Genomic DNA, 23,018 nt, shown 5'->3' on the forward strand with positions numbered 1-23,018 from the left:
AACAACACCAAATACTGGCAAGGATGTGAAGCAACTGAAACACTGCCATTAGGAGTATAAAATGGTACAGCCAAAGGTGCCTGGGTGGCTCAGTGGGTTAAAGCCTCTGTCTTCGGCTCTGGTCATTATCCCAGGGTCCTGGGATTGAGGCCTGCATCCAGCTTCCTGCTCAGCAGGGAGCCTGTCCCACCACCCCCCACCCCACCCCCGTCTCTCTGTCTGCCTCTCTGCCTACTTGTGATCTCTGTCTGTCAAATAAATAAATAAAATCTTTACCAAAAAATGGTACAGCCATTTTGGGAAAAGATTTGGCAGTTTTTCATAAAATTAAACATATATCTACCCCACCATGATGCTGAACTTTCACAAAAATGCTTATTTAAGAATACTGATAGCATCTTTATTCTTAACAGGTAAAAACTGCAAACAACCAAAAAAATACCACCCAAAAAAGATAATCAAATTGTAATATTCATTCAGTGGAACAATATTTATTCAACTACATGGATGAATTTTAAAAAGAGTATGTTAAGTGAAAAAAAGGCAGTTATAAAAAAGAACATACTGCATAATTTCATTTCAAAAACACATAACAGCAATCTATGGAGACTGAAATTAGAACTGTGGTGTCTACAAGGTATTGACTAGGACACCTGAGAAAACTCCACAGGTAATAAAAATGTTGTGGGGGAAGGGGGTGCATTTTATTGCACAAAGTATATACCTACTAAAACTCAAATTGTACATGTGAGATCTGTGCATTTAATGGTATATAAAATTTACTTCAATAATTTTTAAAAAGGTACACTGATTCCAGGTTTTCCCTTGTGCTCATTAATATGATTTGTTAAGATACATCACAAAGCTAAAACAGATCATTTCTTATAAGAAAGTATACATTCCCTACTTGATATAGTCTCTCAAAGTAGAAGCCCAATTGCTTCTTGGCTGATATTAGAAATACTCCTCTATTTGTTACTTTTAAATTTATTTATTCAAATTAGTGAACAACTCAAAACAATTGCTTTAACTCAGATAAATGAGTACCATACTACTGTTGAAAAGAGACTGGATGACCCAGATTTTCAGTCCTTTCTAGTGAAGGTAAATTTAACCCTAGTATGATGGCTTTATTTTTCATTCATTGATATAAACATCAGAGTTTATAGAATCAACATAAACATTAAATAAATCTTTAAGCCCTGCAATAGCAAAATTGAAACCATAATATTTTAATAGTTTATAATCCCTCCTTAAAGTAGTTTAGCTTACATTTCTTTCTCCATTTCAAGTTGTTTACTCAATTCTGTGGCTCTAAGCTCTAAATCTGTATTCAGCTGTCTTTGCAGTTGTAGATCCTGCAAAGCTTGTTCCTTGCTTCCTTTAACTTCAAGAGTATCCACTTCTAGTTTCTATGGAAGAAATATGATACAGTAACCATTTTAATGTCAATAATTATCCATCTATTATTAAATATAACATTTTTGTTTATACTCAAATTGATGTTGACATAACATACAATAATAACCATAAAATATTTATGTTATAATAAAAAACATTTTCCATTCTGAAGCCATTACTGAATAAAGGAACTATTTATTTTGGAATCTTTCAAAGGAACTACCACAGGCTTTATAAATGACAGGCAGTCAGTAAGTATCTACTTTTAAAAATTAACTCTAAAAAAGAGAATAAACTTAAAATAATTATGTCTATTACTTGAAAAAAAGTTTTAATTCAAGTGTGAAAGGACAAGATAACAGGTTCACATGTGGGTCCACTTAAAATATACTATCCTTTATAGCAGTGAACAACACCGATGTAATTGTAAATATTCATTCAAAACTAAAATGGAGTTATCATGTCATCCTTCTTGTTACATTTGTTGACCCTAAATATAAAGTCAATTGAATACTTGGTTTTGCATCTTTAAATTCTTGGTTTAAAGATTCCTGTTCTTTATAGCATAGTTTCTGTCTCATACACATACATATCATACATATAACTGTGTATACTTTTACAAATTTACAAAATCAAGCTGTTGAGTGTAAAGTTTAAGTATCAATGAGCAATACATTTTCTTATATAGTTGTAATAATTTTGTACCCTAAGTATTTTATAAACCAATCTAGGTACTGTGGCTCTTATTCAACACTTACACTGGATATTGGATGTAACTGTAAAATTCTGTAACAAATAACTAAATAAAACACATGGAAAACTTCCTAAAATAACTACCAAATGTTAAAGATCTGGTAATCACAAGAGACACTACTGGTTCTAAATAATTTGTAAAAGATACCAAAGAGAATTCTCATTAGATGCTTTTCAATAAAATGTAAAAGATACCAAAGAGAATTCTTATTAGATGCTTTTCAATAAAATGGTCTCTCTGTTCTTTTCAAACATTACAAAAAGTAATTTGTCATTATTATTATCACTGGCCATAATAAAAAGAAAAAGAAACCCATAAACAGATTTGTATGCATACAACATTTTTCCATGTTGTATCGGTGTTGATATACACATATATATTCAATAGGTCTACAGAAGTGTTTCATCTGATTGTGAAGGTATAGCACACACACACACACACACACACACACATAAATTTGAGAAATATTTGTTTAATTGATAGTAGATCCCATCTAAAGGACAAAGGACTCAGGTCAAATCCTCTTCTCACAGGTCTAGTCATTTAACCTCTTTGGTAAATCAACATTTTCACTTGGAATTGTATTAAAGTAAGAAGCAATTTACTACAGAATAAATTTATTATCAAACTAAAAAGAAAATGCAAAGGGTATAAATGTAAAGTTTAAAGAAGGAAGACACCTGTCATTCATATATATATATATATATATATATATATATATATATATTGGAATAAGGAAGTAAGGAGATGAGAATGATGGAACAGAAGAGGCCTCATAACAACAACAGAATGGTAAGTTCCTTATAATTACAGAGTAGATTCCTGGTTCATTGTTGCTTTGAAATAGTTACACATTACAAAGGAAACCAAGATACATGTTAAAACTGCCATTTGTAAAAGCCACCCATTAATGAAGAAATAAAATTAAAGATGGAATTCAAAATTAAGACCTGAAAAATTACATGTAATTTCAACTTTTATATGACAACTTCATCCTTGTTTGCAAATTTAAGATCCTCAATTCCTTCTATGTTATCAGTTTCCATTACTACAGCAGAAAATATACGTTAATTCAGTATCTTTTATACTAACCTTAATTTGACCTTCTAATTCTTCATTTTTTTGTTCTAAAGAGAGGTGTTTCTCTTTATATTCTTTAAGGTGACTTTCCAGCTGACTGCAATGTTCTTGCTTATCCTGCAACTTTGCAGTGACCTGATCCAACTGAGTAGTGATCTTATTTAACTCCTGTAAGAAAAGTACAATTGAAGAAAACTTTGTAAGGTTTACTTTATTGTATGCCTAAATGTTTCATCAAAGTAAAATTGAAAATTCTAATTTTATTTAAGAAACTATTATAGTAAGACTGGAAAGAAGTCTAATGATGAATCAGAGGTTATATTTACCAGTACAAAGGACCTGAACTGAGACTGTACACAGCATGAGATACTAAGTTTATATGCATATTCACTCATTAACTTTTTCTAGGAAGAGTTATTTTAGGAACCAAAAGATACAACAGAATATTAAATAGGCCAATTATAAAATAACACTTTTATATTATAATTGTTTTCAATGTTCAAGATGCCATTTCAAAAAATAACATTTAAAAACAGTGACCAGGGGCGCCTGGGTGGCTCAGTGGGTTAAGCCGCTGCCTTCAGCTCAGGTCATGATCTCAGGTTCCTGGGATCGAGTCCCGCATCGGGCTATCTGCTCAGCAGGGAGCCTGCTTCCCTCTCTCTCTCTCTCTACCTGCCTCTCTGTCTAGTTGTGATCTCTCTCTCTCTCTCTGTCAAATAAATAAATAAATAAATCTTTAAAAAAAAAAAAAAAAAAAAAACAGTGACCACATCTATGAACTTGTTCATTTGTAGATTCTAAAAGCACTGAAAGAACAAAATACAAATTACTAGTAAATCCACTACCCACAAATAACCACTATTAATGTTTTGATAAGTTTCCTCTTAATCTTTTCTGTGTATATCAATCTTTTGATTTATACTTTTAAAATAGGAAGAGAACCTCACTTTACATACTGTTTTATTATAATCTTTAACATAACAATGCATCATCAAATTGTGGTATTATTTTCTAAAATATTGTATTTGCATAAATTTCCATTTTGTTTAATCTAGACCACCTTTTATCCAAATGTCCTTTTTAGATTCTTGGATTGCTACTAAACTTTTTTGCATTTTATTAACAGAAATGCAAATAGCATCCTAAAAACTATGATTATTCCCTTAGGATAAAGAACTAAAAGTGAGCTAAAAAATAAATCCCAGAGTTCTTGAAATATATTGCCAAACAGCTTTCCCTATGACCATTAAAAGGTTGAACTAACATATACAATCACCAGCAACGTATAAAGGTGGCTTATTCTTCTACACCATCTCCAAACCTTCCAGTGTTACAACACACACATCCTACCTCGATAAGGTCATATTCTGTTACTGTTTTAATTTACAATTGATTCTTAATGAACCTCAACATTTGCTAACATACTTTTGATCGTTTACTTTTTTTGTAGGCTCTGAACTCAGGGAGAAATCAAAGGGAGTAAGCAAGTTGATCATGACATTAATAAAACTGAGTATCATTTTTATACATGTTTGCAATTAATTCATCTACCAAAACATTAGTTTATCAAATGAAACTGCATCAGGTTCACTTACCTGCTGTTTATCTTGTAATGCATTTTGGGCTGTGTCCAAATGATTCTGAAGATCTGCTCTCTGAGCAGTTTTTGCTGCTTCTGCTGATAGCAGTAATTCAGTTTTCGCTTTAATCTGTAGCAAAATCGACCAGTCATTTAATTTGTAGATAGTTCTCAATTTCCCAGTTCGTGAACATACATGGCTTTTGTCACTAAATTATTTTTAAAATTAAGTCCTTTGGCAAAAAACATATGGATTAAGACATTGAAAAGTAAGTATATGATTATCCCCCAAACAGGAACGTGTAAGAGAAAAGACTCCTAATAATGTTTGGATAAATGATGAAGTTTATCATGATATACATGATGATATATATGTCCCTACATGACACCAAAATACTTCTCCCTCTCTCAAATTGGACTTCCAAATATTGGGTTATCATATAACTCATATAACAAATAATTATATTTTGAATATGAAGAAATGTGTATCCTCTTCCTCCAAGTTAATAACTATCCCTGTTATACTATTCTATATTGCTTATTTTCAATAGAATTATTTTCCTAAAATAAAATCAAGGTTTAGAAATATTTCGATTACTTTCTTTCTATAGTATAGGATAAGAAACCAACAATGAGAATGGAAAAAGAAATCTGTTTTAATTACCATCCCATCATTAATTCATTGAACAGGCATCTATATTGGCCTCTGAAAGAATGTATACTAAAAATATATAACTTTATATATATATATATATATATACTAATATATATATACTAAAAATATATATATAAAATATATAATGTTTGATTTTTTTAAATCAAACCTTTAAAGTAAAATCTAAAAAATCAAAGTCAAAAGTATTTAACATAGAAATCTAATGGCATAATATCAAATGACTTTGAACTTCAGAAATAACAATAAGGATTTCATAGAAAAAAAGAAAAGCAAAAAAATCTAGCGGTTTCAGAAGGTAGGGTTTGCCAGAAGAAATAAAGAAAAAAAAGGCAAACATGAAAGCTCAATAAACTGTCTAGATACAACCTTTATTTAATTCCTATTCCTACCGTTTTTCCATTAATCAACAAAGCAGAGAGAAGGGAGAGAGTGGTGGGGGATAGGGGGAGACAGAGAGACACAAGGAGAAAGAAACAGAATTTATAACATTTGATGGTCTAAAATAGGTGTTTTATTCAGACAAACTCACATTAAATTGCATAATTCAATATTACCTGTATGTCAAGCTGGGAAACCTTCTCCTTGCTCTCATTTAATTGACTAGTCAATTCACTGACACTAGTTTCTAAGGAAAGAACACGGTCTTGTGCAGCTCTAAGATGTGCCTTCTGCTCTTGCACTTGGTCGTGCAAATTCTCCTGGGCCTGTTTATGGCTTTCTGACTGATTCTTCAGCTTCTCTGTGAGTTGAGTTACCTATCATACAAGCAAGACTCTAATTATGAAGATCACAAATGATATAATAATAACTAAAAAAGAAAAAAATTTAAGTCCCATGAGAATATTAAAGTGCTCTGTAATAGGTTATCTCATATTTTCTTCAAGAAAATTTATTCACATCTTTCCAAAAATAAGCAATCTCTCAAAACTATTAGAAAACAACAATTAATTCAGATTCCTATTATTTTTAAAACCACCTCTACTGAGCTATAATTTATATGAAATAAAATTCACCCAATTTAATTGCACAGCTTGAGATTTGATAAATTACACACTCATTTAACCACTGCCACAATCAGATGGAGATCATTTCAATTACCCCAAAAACTTTACTCATGCCCCTTTGCAGTCCATACCCTCCACTCATCTGTAGCCCCAGACAATCACTGGTCTAAGTAATAAGAGTTCCTTATATATTCTGAATATTTCTGAATTGTCAGATATATGTACTGCAAATATTTTCTCCCAGTCTGTGCCTCAGCTTTTATTTTTGTAATGGCACCTTTTGAAAAGCAAACATTTCAATTTAGATGAAATCCAATTCATTTGATGTTTCTTTGGTGTACCTTGCTTAGAGCTCACTGAGGTTTTTGAATCTATGGATTCGTATTTTTAATCAATCTGAAACTTGTTTCAGCCATTATTTCAATAACTATTTTCTCCTCCCCACCCTGTCACATCAATTACATGTATGCTAGATTACATGATACTGTTCCACAGTCACTAAAGCAGAGTTTTTTGGTTTTGGGTTTTTTGAGGAGTTTTTTTAGCCCAAGCTTTTTTTCTCTGTGTGCTTCATTAGGGACAGCTTCAATTGCCTTGTCTTAATGTTCACTACTGTACTTTCTACTTGGTTAATTTATAAAGCCCATATATGTGTGTGTATATATTTATATTTATATATGGAATAATAAACATATGAAGTTCCATTTAATTCTTTATCATTTTCACTTCTATTTCCATTATTATAGTTTTTCCTTTATATTAATAAGCGTATTTTAAGAGTCATACATGTTTTCTTCTTTGAATGTCTAGTAATTTTTTTATATTTATGATAACAAGTCCTGATTTTGTTGTCTTCTTTCAGAAATGTTTAGTTTTGTTCCAACAGGCAGTTAACAAACCTGTGATCCAGCTGGATCATTTTGAGGCTTCTTTTTATGCTTTGTTAGGTCAGGTGTACACTAGCTTTTACCCTAGGGCCAGTTTAGCTTTATCCTAACATCTGACATTCCCAGGGTTTCTACTAAATGTCCCCAAAGCATTGAACCACATCTTTATTCTCTTCCTGGATTTGAACATCTCCCAGCCCTGATCATTTTTCCATTTGCAGCTTCCTAATGATTGTTCACTGCCTGGCCTCATGAAGCCCCACCACATGAATGGAAAGTTTAGCAGTCAGCTAAAGGCTCAAGTGGATCCTGTATACAGATTTCTGGGGCTGCTTCTCTCCACTGTTCCCCCCCTCTCCGATATTCTGCTCCACAAGTATCAGGTGCCTCAACTTTTCTGAACTTCAATTTCTCACTCCTTAGTTCAGTGAGACCACTGTGCTTTCCTTGGATTCCCCCAACCTGCACCTCAGTCTGGAAGATGTCTCCCGGTCAAAAGCTGGAATGATCAAAAGGTTCACTTCCCTTGCATCTCTTCTCTCAGGAATCAAAGCCCTGCACTGCTTGTTATACAATATCTAAAAACAGTAGTTTTACACATTTTTTTTCTACTGTTCTAGTCATTTATGGTGAAAGGATTAAAGACATATCAGTTACTCCAACATGATAGGAAGCAAAGTACATAGATTTATTTTTATTTATTCTTTTAAAAAGAATTAGAAAAGTGGCATTACCTATTGATATTTTATTTTACCATTTTCTCATTTAATTATAACTCTCTTATTAGACTTCTCTTCAAAAAAAGCAACTATAAATTCTATATAAGCAACTTATCAAAATTATCATTAGCTCCGTATTCCAAAGACATATCATGACCAAAATATAAGTAACTAGTAAGCCCACATATTAACTAATACATAGTAACAAGTAACTTGATTAGTACTTTCAGTTTATAAATATGTTTTATAATATGTTCAGTTTATAAATATTCAGTTTATAAATACTCATTCTTTTTTCAAAACATCACAAAATATCATGAAGCAAGAATGCATTATTAATAACATCTCTACTTTTCTAATGAGCTGACAAGGTAAAATGATTTACTTGTGGTCACACAGGTAATAAGTTTTTTTGCTGGGACATGAACTGAGATTTTCTTTGTCAAATTATGCTGACTTACTTTTACTCTAACAGCAACCCAGCTCTAAGGTAAATGAGATGGTAGTCGTCAAAAGAACATAATATTTAAAAAGTACTAATAATAACCAGAATGAAGAGTCATTTAAACAAAGCACTTAGTAAGATTTAGAAAGATAAAAATCAGTTTTAGAAATAGAATACGTTGGACATGCTTACTTGCTCCTGTAAGGTATGGTTTTTTTCTTGTAATTGGTTAAGAACAGCAGTCTCTCCTTCACCAGCCTGAATTTTTGCATAAAGATCTTCTCTTTCTTTTTCTAGTAAGGAAATATTTTCTTTACTTTTCTGTAATAAGGCTTCAAGGTTCTGGATCTTTTGGTCCTTATCACCAATTTGACGTAATACTTGTTCTAAATCATTCTGTAAAGAAGTGAAAACTACTAACTTAAGGATAGAGAACTTAAAAAGTCATTCTTCAAACAAAATGATTGATAATACATTTTGTAACTCAAATTCTTAGTCTTACATTTTTTAACTACTTATTACATTTAACATGGTAAACTTAAATAACTAGAACTATATATTTAATAATACAAACCTATATTATTGATAATAAATTAGAATTTAATTCCTAAAAACAACCTTCAATTATTCACATTATTATTCTAACACTTGAAACTCACTGCCCACTACTCCTCTTCTTTAATCCACTGCAGACTCATAGGACTCTCCTTATTCCTTATCACACCAGGCACACCCACCACAGGGCCTTTGCACTGTTTTTTCGGTCTAGAATACCTTTCCCACAAAGTCACATGGCTCATTTCCTCTCCTTCAAATGTTTGTTCAGATGTCACCTACTCAATCATGCCTACCCTAACCATTACATTTAAAATTGCAGCCTTTAGGGGCATGTGGGTGGCTCAGTTGGTTGAGCATCGGCCTCCTGATTCTGGCTGAGACCAGACCTCAGGGTCATGAGACTCAGCCCAGCATTAATAATCTGCCTCAGCAGGGAGTCTGTCTCTTTCCTTCACCCTCTACCCCTCCTCCTACTCATGAGTACTCTGTTAGTAAAATAAATAAATCTTTTAAAAAATTAAAATATAAAATAAAATTGCAGCCTCTCCCAATACTCCTTCTCCTGAATGTTTTTTTTTTTTACCTTTCCATAGCACTTAACTTTTAACATACTAAGTAAATTACTTATTTTTCATGTTTATCAGTTTCCCTCCGCCCCCTCACTGGAATGCACGCTCCACAAAGGTAAGGATTTTTGTCTGTTTTACTCATTGATGTATCCAAGCTCTCTAAGATATTTGTTGAATGAACAGAGCAATAAAGGATTGCACTCTAACACACGTATACTCATGAAGGCTCATTTCAATACTCCAATAGGACTCTTCTATTGATATACATCAAGCGATCCCTCTTCTTTTACTTTAGCAAGGGCCTAATGTTACACAGAGCAGGGTGCATCAGCCCACATCCAGAACAATGCCCATTAATATTCTGGAGCTATCTAACCCATATCCTTTGGCTCTGCCTCCATCATTCTAACACAGCCTGAGAGAACTTCTCCCTAAACCAGGCCCTAGCCAGGCCCTCGGCAAACCTTACAGTACCCCAAACTACTGTGCTCAGATTGAGTCAGCAACCACCTGGTACTCTCAACAATTTGCACCAATACTGCACTATTTGAGATCACTTTCAAACATGTTTCTCCTTTAAGTTTCAATCACAAAATGATGAAAGGCAACTTAACCCATCTGATCTCATTCTCTACTTCTGCCACTAATGACCCCACTCTCCACATCCCACTCATCTTCTGGAACCACAGCTCCAGGACTAAGCTTTTTTCCAGAATAGTCACTCTATTTCCAAGTCAGAAGTGAAATTTGGTTCACCCTTTACAGATGCTGATTCCCCCTCAACACTCTCAGATATGTAAGAACCATTCAGCTGGGCAAGCAAGGGAGGCTGACTCCTTCCTGGTTTTTCACCCCATAACTCTCCCCATCATGTAAAAGCTTCATGCTGCTTTGGGGAGTATGTTATTCATTTATTCTATCCTCTATTCTGTTTTGCTATCATCTATAATTCCCTACCTCATCCACTGAAGACTTGAGACCTGACTTAGTTTTTCTCTCAATCCCAATTTCTGCCAATTTTCTGGGAAATACAAAATATGCAAAGAATTAAGAGCACAGCCTCAACATTCATATCATCTTAATTCCTGGACCCTTACTCAATTTATTCAATCACTCACATGTAGGATCTTATAATCACTTGAAATTGTTCCAGATGGAAAAAAACTGTCCAACAACCCTGTGACCACAACTTCCTGACCATCTTCCAATTTCATGACCTCATTTCTACTCTTCAATGCCGAACAGACACTGACCTCAATTTTCTTCTAGCATATATAGCTTATGCCTCATTTCTCTTCCTGAACCTAATATACAGATATGAACTAACCTTAACTATTCTCTCAACTATTCAACATTCTCCTATTCCTTTCACCTTCAAATTCCCAACAGAGCTACCAAAAAAAAAGCCCAATCCTAGATCAATGTTGCAAACTGCTGACTCCACATCTACATTTCTAAGCACTGTGAGAGCAAAATCCTAAACCTTCATAGACTACGGCCACTACAGAGTTCTAGAGTCCAACCTCCATCACATACTCAGAAGCATCTTACCAATCCTTTCACTTGATTAAGGTTCTTACCCTCAAATATTTGCCTCAACAACTACTTAAAAGCTTCAGTATTCTCTCCAAATTCTTAATATCTGCCTGCCTTTCACTCAACTATTGCCATCTCCAACTTTATCCAAAAAAAAAAAAGGGGGGGGGGAGGAGGGGGCAAATCTTCTGGGATGATGCACCTTGATTTTCCAACCCCATATCTATAAAGACAGATACTTTCTTTCCTCAAGCTTCAAAGAATATTCTTCAAGGGAGGGTAAGTTCAAATTTACCACCACCCATTTTATCTGTTATCTCATAGTTTTTCAGTAACTTATTATTTCTGTAATCTCTCCTTCAGTATCCTCAATTATTCCCTTTCTACCAATCTCTTTGTCGTAGACTATAAACATGTTCAGGCAACTTTTGTTTTCAAAAACAATTCCCAGAACAAGCCCCACTCATCTCTGCCCAGTCTTTATAAAATTCATTTTTAAATTCTAAAAAAGTAATTCAAGGGGCATCTGGGTGGGCTCAGTGGTTAAGCGTCTGCCTCCAGCTCAGGTCATGATCCTAGGGTCCTGGGATCAGCCTGGCCTGAGTCAGGCTCCCTGCTCAGCAGGAAGCCTGCTTCTTCCTCTCCCTCTCCCCCTGCTTGTGTTCCTACTCTCACTGCCTCTCTCTCTGTCTCTGTCAGATAGATAGATAGATAGATAGATAGATAAATAAATAAATGATCTTTTTTAAAAAATTAATTCAAATTGACTTTTCCAACTCCCCCATCATTCATTTACTCATCAAAACTCAGCCATCTCTATCATTTTATTGAAATTATGTTTAATAAGATCACTAATTTATCCTTAAAATATACTTAAGAATATATATTTATAATATGTAATTACAGTTTAATATAATGGACATTTTTCACTTATCATACTCGGCATCCCTACTACATGTCCACATTTGAAGTTACTGATTACTCCCCAACTTTTGACTCTCTCCAATCTTTTGGATTCTACTCTGCAGGTTCCCCTTAATTACTATGATTATTCTCTTTCTTTGGGCTGCTCTTCCTCCATTCTATGCCATTAAGTGCTAGTGTTTCCCAGAAGTCCTATGTTAGCAGTTATCTGTTCTCCTCACTACACTCCCTCCCTGGCTGATCACATCTATTCCAGTAATTGCATTTACCCAATATCTAGTGATGTTTCTCACAGCTAATATATATAGCCTGGTCTCCTCCTCTAAGCTTTAAATAAATATATCCTATAGGTGCCTCAGCAATGTCTAAAACTGAACTCATCATACAGCCTGATGAAATGTCCATTTGTCTCATGCTGACTCACATATTTGATGACACCTCCATCTACCGTGTACCCAGTGTTATCCATCTGGACATCATCCTCTTTCTCTCTCATTCCCTACAACTATTAAGTCCTACTTATTTTACTGCCCAAGTATTAATCATATTTGCCCTTTCAACAATTGCTTGAACTAAGGCATTATTATTTTCATCTAAACTACTGCATATTATTAGTCTTTTAACTGAACTCCTGCTTCAGAATATTCCTCTGAAATCCACCTTTCACAAAACCACAGCAATGACCTATTTAAAAACCCAATCTGGCCACAGGAGTTCTATCTCAAGACCTTCTATACCTTTCTATCTTCAAAGATAAATGTCACACAAGACCTTCTATAAACTTAACTCATGTCTAATGCTCTGGCCTCTTCCCTAACTAAACTCTAAATTACACTTTAAGCTCCAGCAAAACCTAACAGTATAGTTCATATCAGCTTCGGTATCCTTGTCCTTTTAATTTCTACTTGGAATATACTTACTATAATCATCTTCACGAACACAGAAACATCTACATATCCTTTGCAACTCAAATTGTCACTTTTAGTAAGTTTCCAATGACTGCTCTTTTCCAGACTCTGAGTTAGATAATTGCCCTTTGTGATGCCATAATAATTTTATATACATATATATACACCTAGAATGACACTGATTACACTTCTTTTTTAGGGGTTTTAAGGACTTTTCATATTTCTGTAAGGAGAGACTGACTGGCCTCTTCAACATCCTTTTCTTCTTCTTCCCCAGGGAATGAGAATTTAACTAACTGGAAGTTTAAAATAAGGAAGCATGTTCAACTCAGCCCCTTGCTCTACCTTCAGGCTAAGAGACAACCTGCCTCTAAGAAGCTGAATGACTCATTTCCAGCTGTGACTGGATGAATAAATTTAATTCTGGGATACACATAAGAAAGCACATTTGGCTGCAGACCCATGCCAAATTCTTTACCTCAGTCTTACTACTCTATTTCTTTGCTACTCTTTATAGTAAAACTCCTAGAGTTATCTATATTCATTTTATCAAACTCTCTCTTCCAATTTTCTCTTGAACCCTTTCCATCAGGCTTTCATACCTCCTTCTCTATCCAAGTTGCTCTTATCAATATCATCAATGACCTCCATGTTGCCAAGCCCAATAGGATTCTCAGTCTTCATCTTGTTTGACCTCCATCCTTCTAACTACCCAGGCCAAACTTCTTGGAATCATCCACTTCTCTCTATACATTCCACATCAATCTATCATAAAGGCTATCATACATATGATAGAGGCTATCATACATAGCCTCTAACTAGTTCTCACTACCTGCACTGCTTCCACTCTGATCTAAGCCATGTATCATTTCTTATCTGGATCACTGTAGTAGTCTCTTAGCTAATTTCTTTGCTTATACTCATGTGTCCCCACAGTGTACTCTCAATATAACAGGCAGAGCAATCCTGTGAAATTTTAAGTCAGATCATGTTACTCCTTTGCTCAGAACCCTTCAGTGATTTCACACATCACTCACAAGTAAAATCCTTAAATGATCTATGAAGCCTGACATGCTCTCATTCTCTGTGGTCTCCATGACTCTGTGCCCCTCTTACCCTTCTCACCACTCATACCACTCCAGCCACTGGCTTCCTGTTATTTCTTAGACATGCTCCTGCTTCAGGACCTTTTAATGTACTGATGCACTCTTTGATATCCACATACCTCACACTCTCCTTTCCTTCGAGCCTTTCATCTTCTCAAAGAGGCCTTCCCTGCCAATCCTATCTAATATTGCAGTCCCACCTCCAGCCGCCCCCCCGCCCAGATCTTTCCTACTCCCTGTTCTTTTTCATCTCCATAGCACTTAACCATGAGAGCAGAGAGCTTTGTCTATTTCATTTGCTGCCACAGCCACAAAATCACTTCCTTGGCTAAGAGTAGACATTAAAACACATTTGTTGACTGGATAAATGAAAAGATAAGTAAATGAGTACAATATTTTTATCTCTATCCACCTAACTCCCACCCCACTCTCCAAACTCAGAGGGGTAAGAGAGATGTATTACTTACAGCCTCCTTTAAATTCCAACATTGTTTCTATGTGTACATCATTAGATTGCCATTTTCTAGAAGGCAGGCACTGTGTCTTACTCATCTATTTTCAGTGCTTACCACAGTGCCTGACATATAGTGCTCAATAATATTCAATGAATTAATCAAAGATTGAAGAAATAAATGAATGTCAAAGTCAAATTCATTTCATTTCAAATTCATTTCAAACACTTGGGAACCCTCTTCCCCTCACTGTAACAAAACAAAAATTTTACTCCTTTCAATCTTATGAACTACACTATAGAATCTGCATAAATGTAACCCAACGACTTATATTTTTTATACCTACAATTCCAGTGGTCACATGATAGCTCTGAAGTAGGTAAAGACATGACCAAAAATTATTAATGTCTACCGTAAACTCAAAATATTCTTTTTAATTGGGCTAAATTAGGAAATTTTATTTGCATTTTTTAAGTTTTTAAAATAAAGTACTTTTAAAAATAATAAGCAATAAATTATTTATTTTGTACATATAATTTAATAAATATATTTTATTTAAATAGGTCAATTTAATAAAGAAATTTAATAAAATTTAAATATTTTATACAAATCTACTTATAATAATAAATCTAGTTATGATAATTTTAAAATAGAAAATTTCAACACAGCAATTAAAAGGAAAAGATTTTCTGATCATCCAGACACTAAAAATTATCAAAGCCCTTCATAATCAAGTTTTTCACATTATCTTGTTTTATAACAAAAGAATAATGATTTGATTAATTTCTGTTTAAAAGGCCAATATTTCACACACTAATATTTACCTGAGCTTCTCGAAGTTTTGCTGTAGTGCTTTGCTGAAGAGCTTGTTGTTCTTGATGCTGTTGCTTCGTTTTATCTAATTGATGCTGCAATTCTGAGGAATTTGTTACTTTTTCCTTCAACTTAAAAAAAAATTGTAGATTGTCACCTCACAATTTAAAGGCATAATGCTATCATTCATAAGTATCTGGCATTACACTGTGGAAAACAGTATGGAGTTTCCTCAAAAAGTTGGAAATAGAGCTACTCTACAACCCAGCAATTGCACTTCTGGGTATTTATCCCAAAGATACAAATGTAGTGATCCAAAGGGGCACCTGCACCCCAAGGTTTATAGCAGCAATGTCCACAATAGCCAAACTATGGAAAGAGCCCAGATGTCCATCAACAGATGAATGGATAAAGAAGATATGGTGGGTGTGTGTGTGTGTGTGTGTGTGTGTATGAATATTACTCAGCTATCAAAAAATGAAATCTTGGGCGCCTGGGTGGCTCAGTGGGTTAAGCTGCTGCCTTCGGCTCAGGTCATGATCTCAGGGTCCTGGGATCGAGTCCCGCATCGGGCTCTCTGCTCAGCAGGGAGCCTGCTTCCCTCTCTCTCTCTGCCTGCCTCTCTGTCTACTTGTGATCTCTCTGTGTCAAATAAATAAATAAAATCTTTAAAAAAAAAAATGAAATCTTGCCATTTGCAACAACATGGATGGAATAGAGGGTATTATGCTAAGTGAAATAAATCAATCTAGAGAAAGCCAGTTATCATATGGTCTCACTGATATGTGGAATTTAAGAAACAAAACAGAGGATGATAGGGGAAGAGAGGAAAAAATAAAACAAGATGAAACCAGAGAGGGAGAAACCAGAGAGAGAGGAAACCGTAAGAGACTCTTAATCATAGGAAACAAACTGAGGGTTGCTGAAGGGGAGTTGGGTGGAGGGATGGGGTAGCTGGGTGATGGACATTAAGGAGGGCATGTGATGTAATAAGCTCTGGGTATTATATAAGACTAATGAATCACAGACCTGTACCTCTGAAACCAATAATACATTATATGTTGTTAATAAAAAAAATCTGGCATTACTTCAATTCCTAAAACTCTCAAGTCTGAAGAAAAAACCTAAATTCAGACAATATATAAAATCAACTTTAAAGCAGTATCTCATTCCTTATGGAATCTTAATCTCATGATTATAAAACTATTCCTTAGGAATAGACTCTAATCCTAAGAACACAATTCTTTCCCTAGGTTGGCATTTAGTTTATTACTGCTTTTTTGTATAGTATGATCAAGGAATTGATTACATACAGATTTTTTGTAGCAATAATCTAAACCACAGTATCAGTATTTTTTTTTTCTATAATATACCTATTTACTTACTGGAAAAGAATGGGTTATCATCTCTAAAATTCTAGATCTAGAAGAAAACCAGTTGATGAAGTTATAGATTTTAACTCTCAGTGTTTGTTCAATTCTAGCGGAAGGCATAATTTAATTATAACTTCTACTTTAACCAAATAACAGTTACCATTTTTGACAACTGCATCTTTAATTACCATAGCATTCAATCTTATGCTTAAGTTGCAAAAGCGAAAATCTTTAAATGCAAACTCAAAGTTTATATGCACCAAATATGTGACATTAAAGATCCTCACCAACTGTGTTCATGTTTCACTGTTTTATTGGGAAGTTGTCCTTCCTGGGCAGGAAGACTCCTCCCCTTCAGCAGCCTAATAAAGGTTCACCCCCAGGGTCTTTCTTGCCTCAAGCTAAAAGAGTACTCTTCTCAACACATTTTAATTGAGACTTTAGAGAATACAGTCACAACAAAATGACCTAATATAGTTAATAATAAGTGGGATTTTTTAGTGGGAAGAAATAAATGTCACAATTTAAAGTAAAAATGTCTAATTAAAGCTCTTAACAATTAAAAAATTAGACCATAATACTATTTAAGATGCCTCAAATCTATCAATAAACTTGCTATTATAAAGTAACTTGAAATGTTAGCTTACCTGTTCTTCTAAACGAGAAAGTTTGAGCTGTAGATCAGCCACTTGCTGTTCTTTATCCATCAACTTTTCACTTGAAAGTTGTCTCTGTTCCTTTAGCCTACCATGAGCTTCACCTAGCTGGCGCTCTGTCTCCAGAAGTTTGGTATGTAACTTTAAAAAAGAAAAAGAAAAGTTTGTGTAGTACATATGTGAGAACCCACACACACTCATCACCACCACGACCTACCTTTCTAAACAATATTTTCTTTTTTACCAATATAAGTATAAACCTTAATTTTCATGTATTTGGGGGGAACCTAAGATTCAGCTGAATTTTAATCACATAAATTATGATGGATCACATAAAACTGAATAAACTTCACAGTTTTGGGGCTTTTTGTTGTCTTAAACAAACATACAGACAAAAATACAGTGGACCAAAGGCTCTTGTTTGGACTTGAATGTCAGAATCACTTGAGGAGCTTAAAACAGTAAAATAAAATTTAAAAATCTGGATGCTCAAGGCAGGTAGGTGGCTTAGTCAGTTACGCTTCTGACTCTGGATCTCAGCACAGGTCTTGATCTCAGGGTCATGAGTCCAATTAAAAAAGAAAAAAATGAAGACAGTCAAGGTACACACTCAGACCTATTCCACAGTATTTTTTTTTTAATTTCATAGTGATTTTTGTTTTTTCATAACTGCAAACCACCACAATTAACTTATTACATTTGGGTATTGAATAGAGCACAAAGCATTCCCAAATTCTCGAATTAGTACATAATTTCTAAATAAAAGAGAAGAAAGAGTATTTTTGTTTAAATATTAGGTGTTCCTCATTCATTAACTTTAAAATTCCTACCCAGTTAAAACTAAAGGAGAGATTTCCCCTGAAATTAAAACTATCACTCTCTTAAATTCTTTATTTTCTTTAATACTACCAGAAACAGTAGTCAGTTTCTCTTGGGGGAGGGGGAAGTTCCAGTAAAAAAAGAAAAAAGTATGTATTAATTTCAGAAGAATAACTGCAAAAGTGCTGGGAATATAGAACAAAAATGAGCTATGTGATATTTTTAAAAGTTGCAAGACATTTGGCAAGGTTTACACACTAAGAGTGTTCCTAAACACCAGTCTCATAATACATGCAAAGGCAAGTACCTCAGCAAAATTAAAAATTAATAACATTCTGTACAATTGCTTTCAATCAAAACTATTCATTTTAAATGCAAAAATATTAACAACCTATATTCTCTGTGTCATATTTATACTTATATGCACTACACTTACATTTTTTTCCATAAAAATTCATAGTTGGTCAGGATAAAGCAAAGTTCTTTTATTTTTTTTAAAGATTTTATTTATTTATTTGTCGGAGAGAAAGAGCATAAGCATGGGGATCAGCAGGCAGAGGGAGAAGCAGGCTCCCCACTGAGCGGTAGCCCAACACAGGCCTCTATCCCAGAACCCTGAGATCATGACCCAAGTCGAAGGCAGACGTTTAACTGACTGAGCCACCCAGGCGTCCTAGGATAAAACAAAGTTCTATCAGAAAAGTGGACACCCACTATTTTCTTATGCTATGAAACAATCTGTGGCTATTAGAATACACTCTATCCTTAATAATGAAAACCAAAGTTAATTTTTAAAGTAAAAAACATGTTTCCATCTAACTAAAACAAGAATCGGTACCAGTTAAAAAGAATGCATTTATTTTATTCTTGTCCTTAGCCAGCACTCTAACATCTTTCTCCTTTTTTAATTTATTTTTCTTTTTATTCCTCTTCTTTTTTTTTTTAAGATTTATTTATTTATTTGACAGAGAGAGAGCGAGCCCAAGTAGGCAGAAAGGCAGGCAGAGAGAGAGGGGGAAGCAGGCCCCCTGCCAAGCAGAGAGCCCAATGCGCGGCTCGATCCCTGGACCCTGAGACCATGACCTGAGCCAAAGGCAGAGGCTTAACCCACTGAGCCACCCAGGTGCCCATTTATTCCTCTTCTTAATACGCAGTGGATTAGCTCTACAAAGTAAATCCCAAACCTTCTCCTTCGTACTACAATAATTAGGAACAATCTTGATATGTAAAAGCAAATGAGGCCTTCAAGGTTAATTCGTATTTCAAACACCCAAATTGCATGATCTCTTACAAACAGGCATCATCCATGTCTAGTTCTTAAACTTGCTGGATAAGAATCTCCGGCTTATGAAGAGACACAAACTCCAGTTATAAAATAAGTCACAGAGATGAAAAGTATAGCATAGCAAATGCGGTCAATAATACTGTAATAACAAGGTAGAGTGACAAATGGTGACTACACTCACTATGATAAGCATTCAGTAATGTACAGAATTGTCAAATCACTAGTTGTACACACACCAAAAAATAATACAGAAGAATCTCCTGATATCACTCTTAATGCAACGCACATATAATCAGACTCCTTCCATGTAAGTTTAGATTTAATACACTTTATCTAAATCCCAGAAACCCATGTTTTCCTAACAAGAATCAGATGATGTTCAGCTTCAGAAAACCTTAGAAATCACTTGCCAAAAAGTAACACTTCAAAGAGCAGCAGTTTTCAAATTCAACTGCATAATATAATTAAAGGGAAAACATTTGAATATGCCAGTGCCCAGGACTATGCCAGAGATTATGATTTAATTGGACCAAGGGTGACACCTTCATACTGTTAATTTTTTAAATTTAAATTAAATTTAATCTCCCCAGGTGATTCTGATGTGCAGACAGAACTGAGAACCAAACAAATTAAAGAGAACTACTGCTCTGAATTGTAGATTTACTAAAGGGGTAAGAAAAAGTGATGTGTACAAAAATAACTTTGTCATTCAATACTATACAATTCCTGATAAATCCCTGATCTTTGATTAAAAAAAAAAGAATCTCAAAAAAGGGTGTCTAAGGTTGGGAGCAGGCCAAAATTACTTAAACAATGATGTCTATACCATTTTAGAGTAAACATGTTAAAGAAAAAGAGGTTAAATCAAGAGTAAAAATAGTAAACACTGGAATTATTAATAGAATGGTCTACCCTAAAATCACAATCATTTTGAGTATTCTCTATACCATATACCATATATATATACCATATACTCTAGACTATATGGCATATATGAGTAAATTCAGTTTGCACACCTATATACATAATTCTTTACTCATTACACTCCTAACAATATTTACTAAGTGCCAAGCCCTACTCTAAATCAAAATATTAACTATATGTACAGCCTTATGAATAAGATTCCATTATTACCCATATTAGAGACAAGCAAACAAGCCCAGGTTAAATACTGTGCCTGAGATCATACAGCTTGTAAGCCACAGAACTGGAGCTCAGGCAGCTGGTTTCTAAATCCAATATGCTGGGGTGCCTGGGGGGCTCAATCAGTTAAGTGTCTGCCATGGGCTCAGGTCAGGATCCAGGGGGCCCGCGATCAAGTCCTGAGTCAGGCTCCTTGCTCAATGGGGAGTCTACTTCTCCCTCTCTCTTTGCCCCTCCCACTTGCTTGTGCTTTCTCTTTTCTCTTGCAAATAAATAAAATCTTTAAAATAAATAATTAAATCCACTGTGCTATTCAAGATGTATGTTAAATAAATTTTTAAAAATTAAAATGATGACACCCAATCTTTTCATTATGTATCATTATCTACACATCTGTGGCTATTTTAGAACTGCTCATAAACACAAAAATGAAGAATATACACTGTTGGGGCACCTGGGTGGCTCAGTGGGTTAAAGCCTCTGCCTTAGCTCAGGTCATGATCCCAGGGTTCTGGGATTGAGCCCCACATCAGGCTCTCTGCTCCACGGGGAGGTTGCTTTCTCCTCTCTCTCTGCCTGCCTCTCTGCCTACTTGTGATCTCTGTCAAATAAAAAAATAAAATATTAAAAAAAAATATATATATATACACTGCTTTGTCTTTAAGTCCTTTGTTGACAGTTGCCACTATCTACTTTTGTCATACCAAAAGGGGTGCTAAGGATACAATGGAGAGCAAAACAAAACCAGTTCATGCCTACACTCTTTAAGGTTAGAAAAAAAAGGTTAAAGGTGAGACTGACTTCCATCCTTCCAAGAAATATTTGCTGAAAGGGATGCCTGGGTGCCTCAGTCGATTAAGCGTCTGCCTTTGGCTCAGGTCATGATCCCAGGGTCCTGGGATTGAGTCCCACATTGAGCTCCTTGCTCGTTGGGGAGCCTGCTTCTCCCTCTGCCTGCTGCTCCCTCTGCTTCTGCACTCACTTGCTCACTCTCTCTGACAAATATATAAATAAAATATTTTAAAAAAATAAAATATTTGTTGAAAGTACTAAGTATAGACACTGACAGAGTATAAAATAAAACCATTTTATGACAAATTTCTCACACTAAGGAGCTCACAGTCCAATGGGAATGGTAGATAATATGCAAGTAAGAAAAAACTAATTAGGGGTGCCTGGGTGGCTCAGTGGGTTAAAGCCTCTGCCTTTGGCTCAGGTCATGATCCCAGGGTCCTGGGATAGAGCCCCACATCGGGCTCTCTGCTCAGCAAGGAGCCTGCTCCCCCTCCTCTCTCTCTGCCTGCCTCTCTGCCTACTTGTGATCTCTGGCTGTCAAATAAATAAATAAAATCTTTAAAAAAAAAAAATGAGTAAGACACAGTCTTTGCACCCAAAGAGTTCAGAATCTATGAACAAAGACATGTAAGTTATATGGTAATATACTATACTGTGGCAAGTAAAACAATCAAAATATATATATGCTTAAGCCACCTCTGGGGGGTCAGGGAGGGAGAAATGGCAATGGTCAGAAAATGATTACTAGAAAAGTGACAAGTGAAGTAATCACTGCATTCATCAAAGAGAAGAGAAATAGGAAGAATATATCAAGCCAAGAAGACAGAAGGACTGATGCCATAAAAGCAAGTATCATAGCAGCAATGTCCACAATAGCCAAACTGTGGAAGGAGCTGAGATGTCCTTCAACAGCTGAATAGATAAAGAAGATAGGGTCCATATATACAATGGAGTATTACTGAGCCGTCAGAAAGGATGAATACCCATCATTTGCATTGACATGGATGGAACTGGAGGGGATTAAGCTAAGTGAAATAAGTCAAGCAGAAAAAGACAATTATCATATGGTTTCACTCCTATGGAAGACGAGGACAGGGTCATAAGGAATACAGCAGAGGACCATAGGGGAAGGGAGGAAAAACTGAATGTGAAGAAACCAGAAAGGGAGAGAAGCCATGAGAGACTCTGGACTCCGGAAAACAAACTTGAGGGTTATAGAGGGGAGGGAGGTGGGGCCATGGGGTAACCAGGTAATGGGTATTAAGGAGGGAACATGTGGTGATGAGCACTGGGTATTAAACACAACTAATGAATCATTGAACACTATGCCAAAAACTTATGATATACTATATGCTGGCCAACTGAACATAAAAAAAAAAAGTGTCAGTACCATTTAAGTGAAAATAGTTGAATATTATCAAAAAAGTGACTAAAGAATTTAATATCTCCCAAATTTCCATTTTTTCAACCAATTTAGAATGTTACCTATAAAAAATAAGAACACAGAACTTAAATTTAAGTTAGATATTATTA

At 34.9% G+C, this 23,018-nt stretch overlaps 1 protein-coding gene across 3 annotated transcripts in view; it reads right to left on the bottom strand.

Annotated features, from left to right (window-relative positions):
- The window catches only part of EEA1 (early endosome antigen 1), a 124,869-nt gene that overhangs the window by 29,746 nt on the left and 72,105 nt on the right, over positions 1-23,018 (bottom strand). For all 3 annotated transcript variants that reach the window (XM_032874212.1, XM_032874214.1, XM_032874213.1), the window contains 7 exons: positions 17,435-17,584; positions 15,426-15,545; positions 8,741-8,944; positions 6,048-6,248; positions 4,834-4,947; positions 3,248-3,403; positions 1,273-1,412 (listed from right to left, as the gene is read on the bottom strand). In XM_032874212.1, coding sequence (XP_032730103.1) covers positions 1,273-1,412; positions 3,248-3,403; positions 4,834-4,947; positions 6,048-6,248; positions 8,741-8,944; positions 15,426-15,545; positions 17,435-17,584 — 1,085 coding nt within the window. The remainder of the gene's footprint in view (positions 1-1,272; positions 1,413-3,247; positions 3,404-4,833; positions 4,948-6,047; positions 6,249-8,740; positions 8,945-15,425; positions 15,546-17,434; positions 17,585-23,018) is intronic.

The sequence above is a fragment of the Lontra canadensis genome, unplaced genomic scaffold, assembly GCF_010015895.1.
Source record: "Lontra canadensis isolate GAN:19392208 unplaced genomic scaffold, GSC_riverotter_1.0 scaffold52, whole genome shotgun sequence".
Taxonomy (NCBI): Eukaryota; Metazoa; Chordata; class Mammalia; order Carnivora; family Mustelidae; genus Lontra; species Lontra canadensis.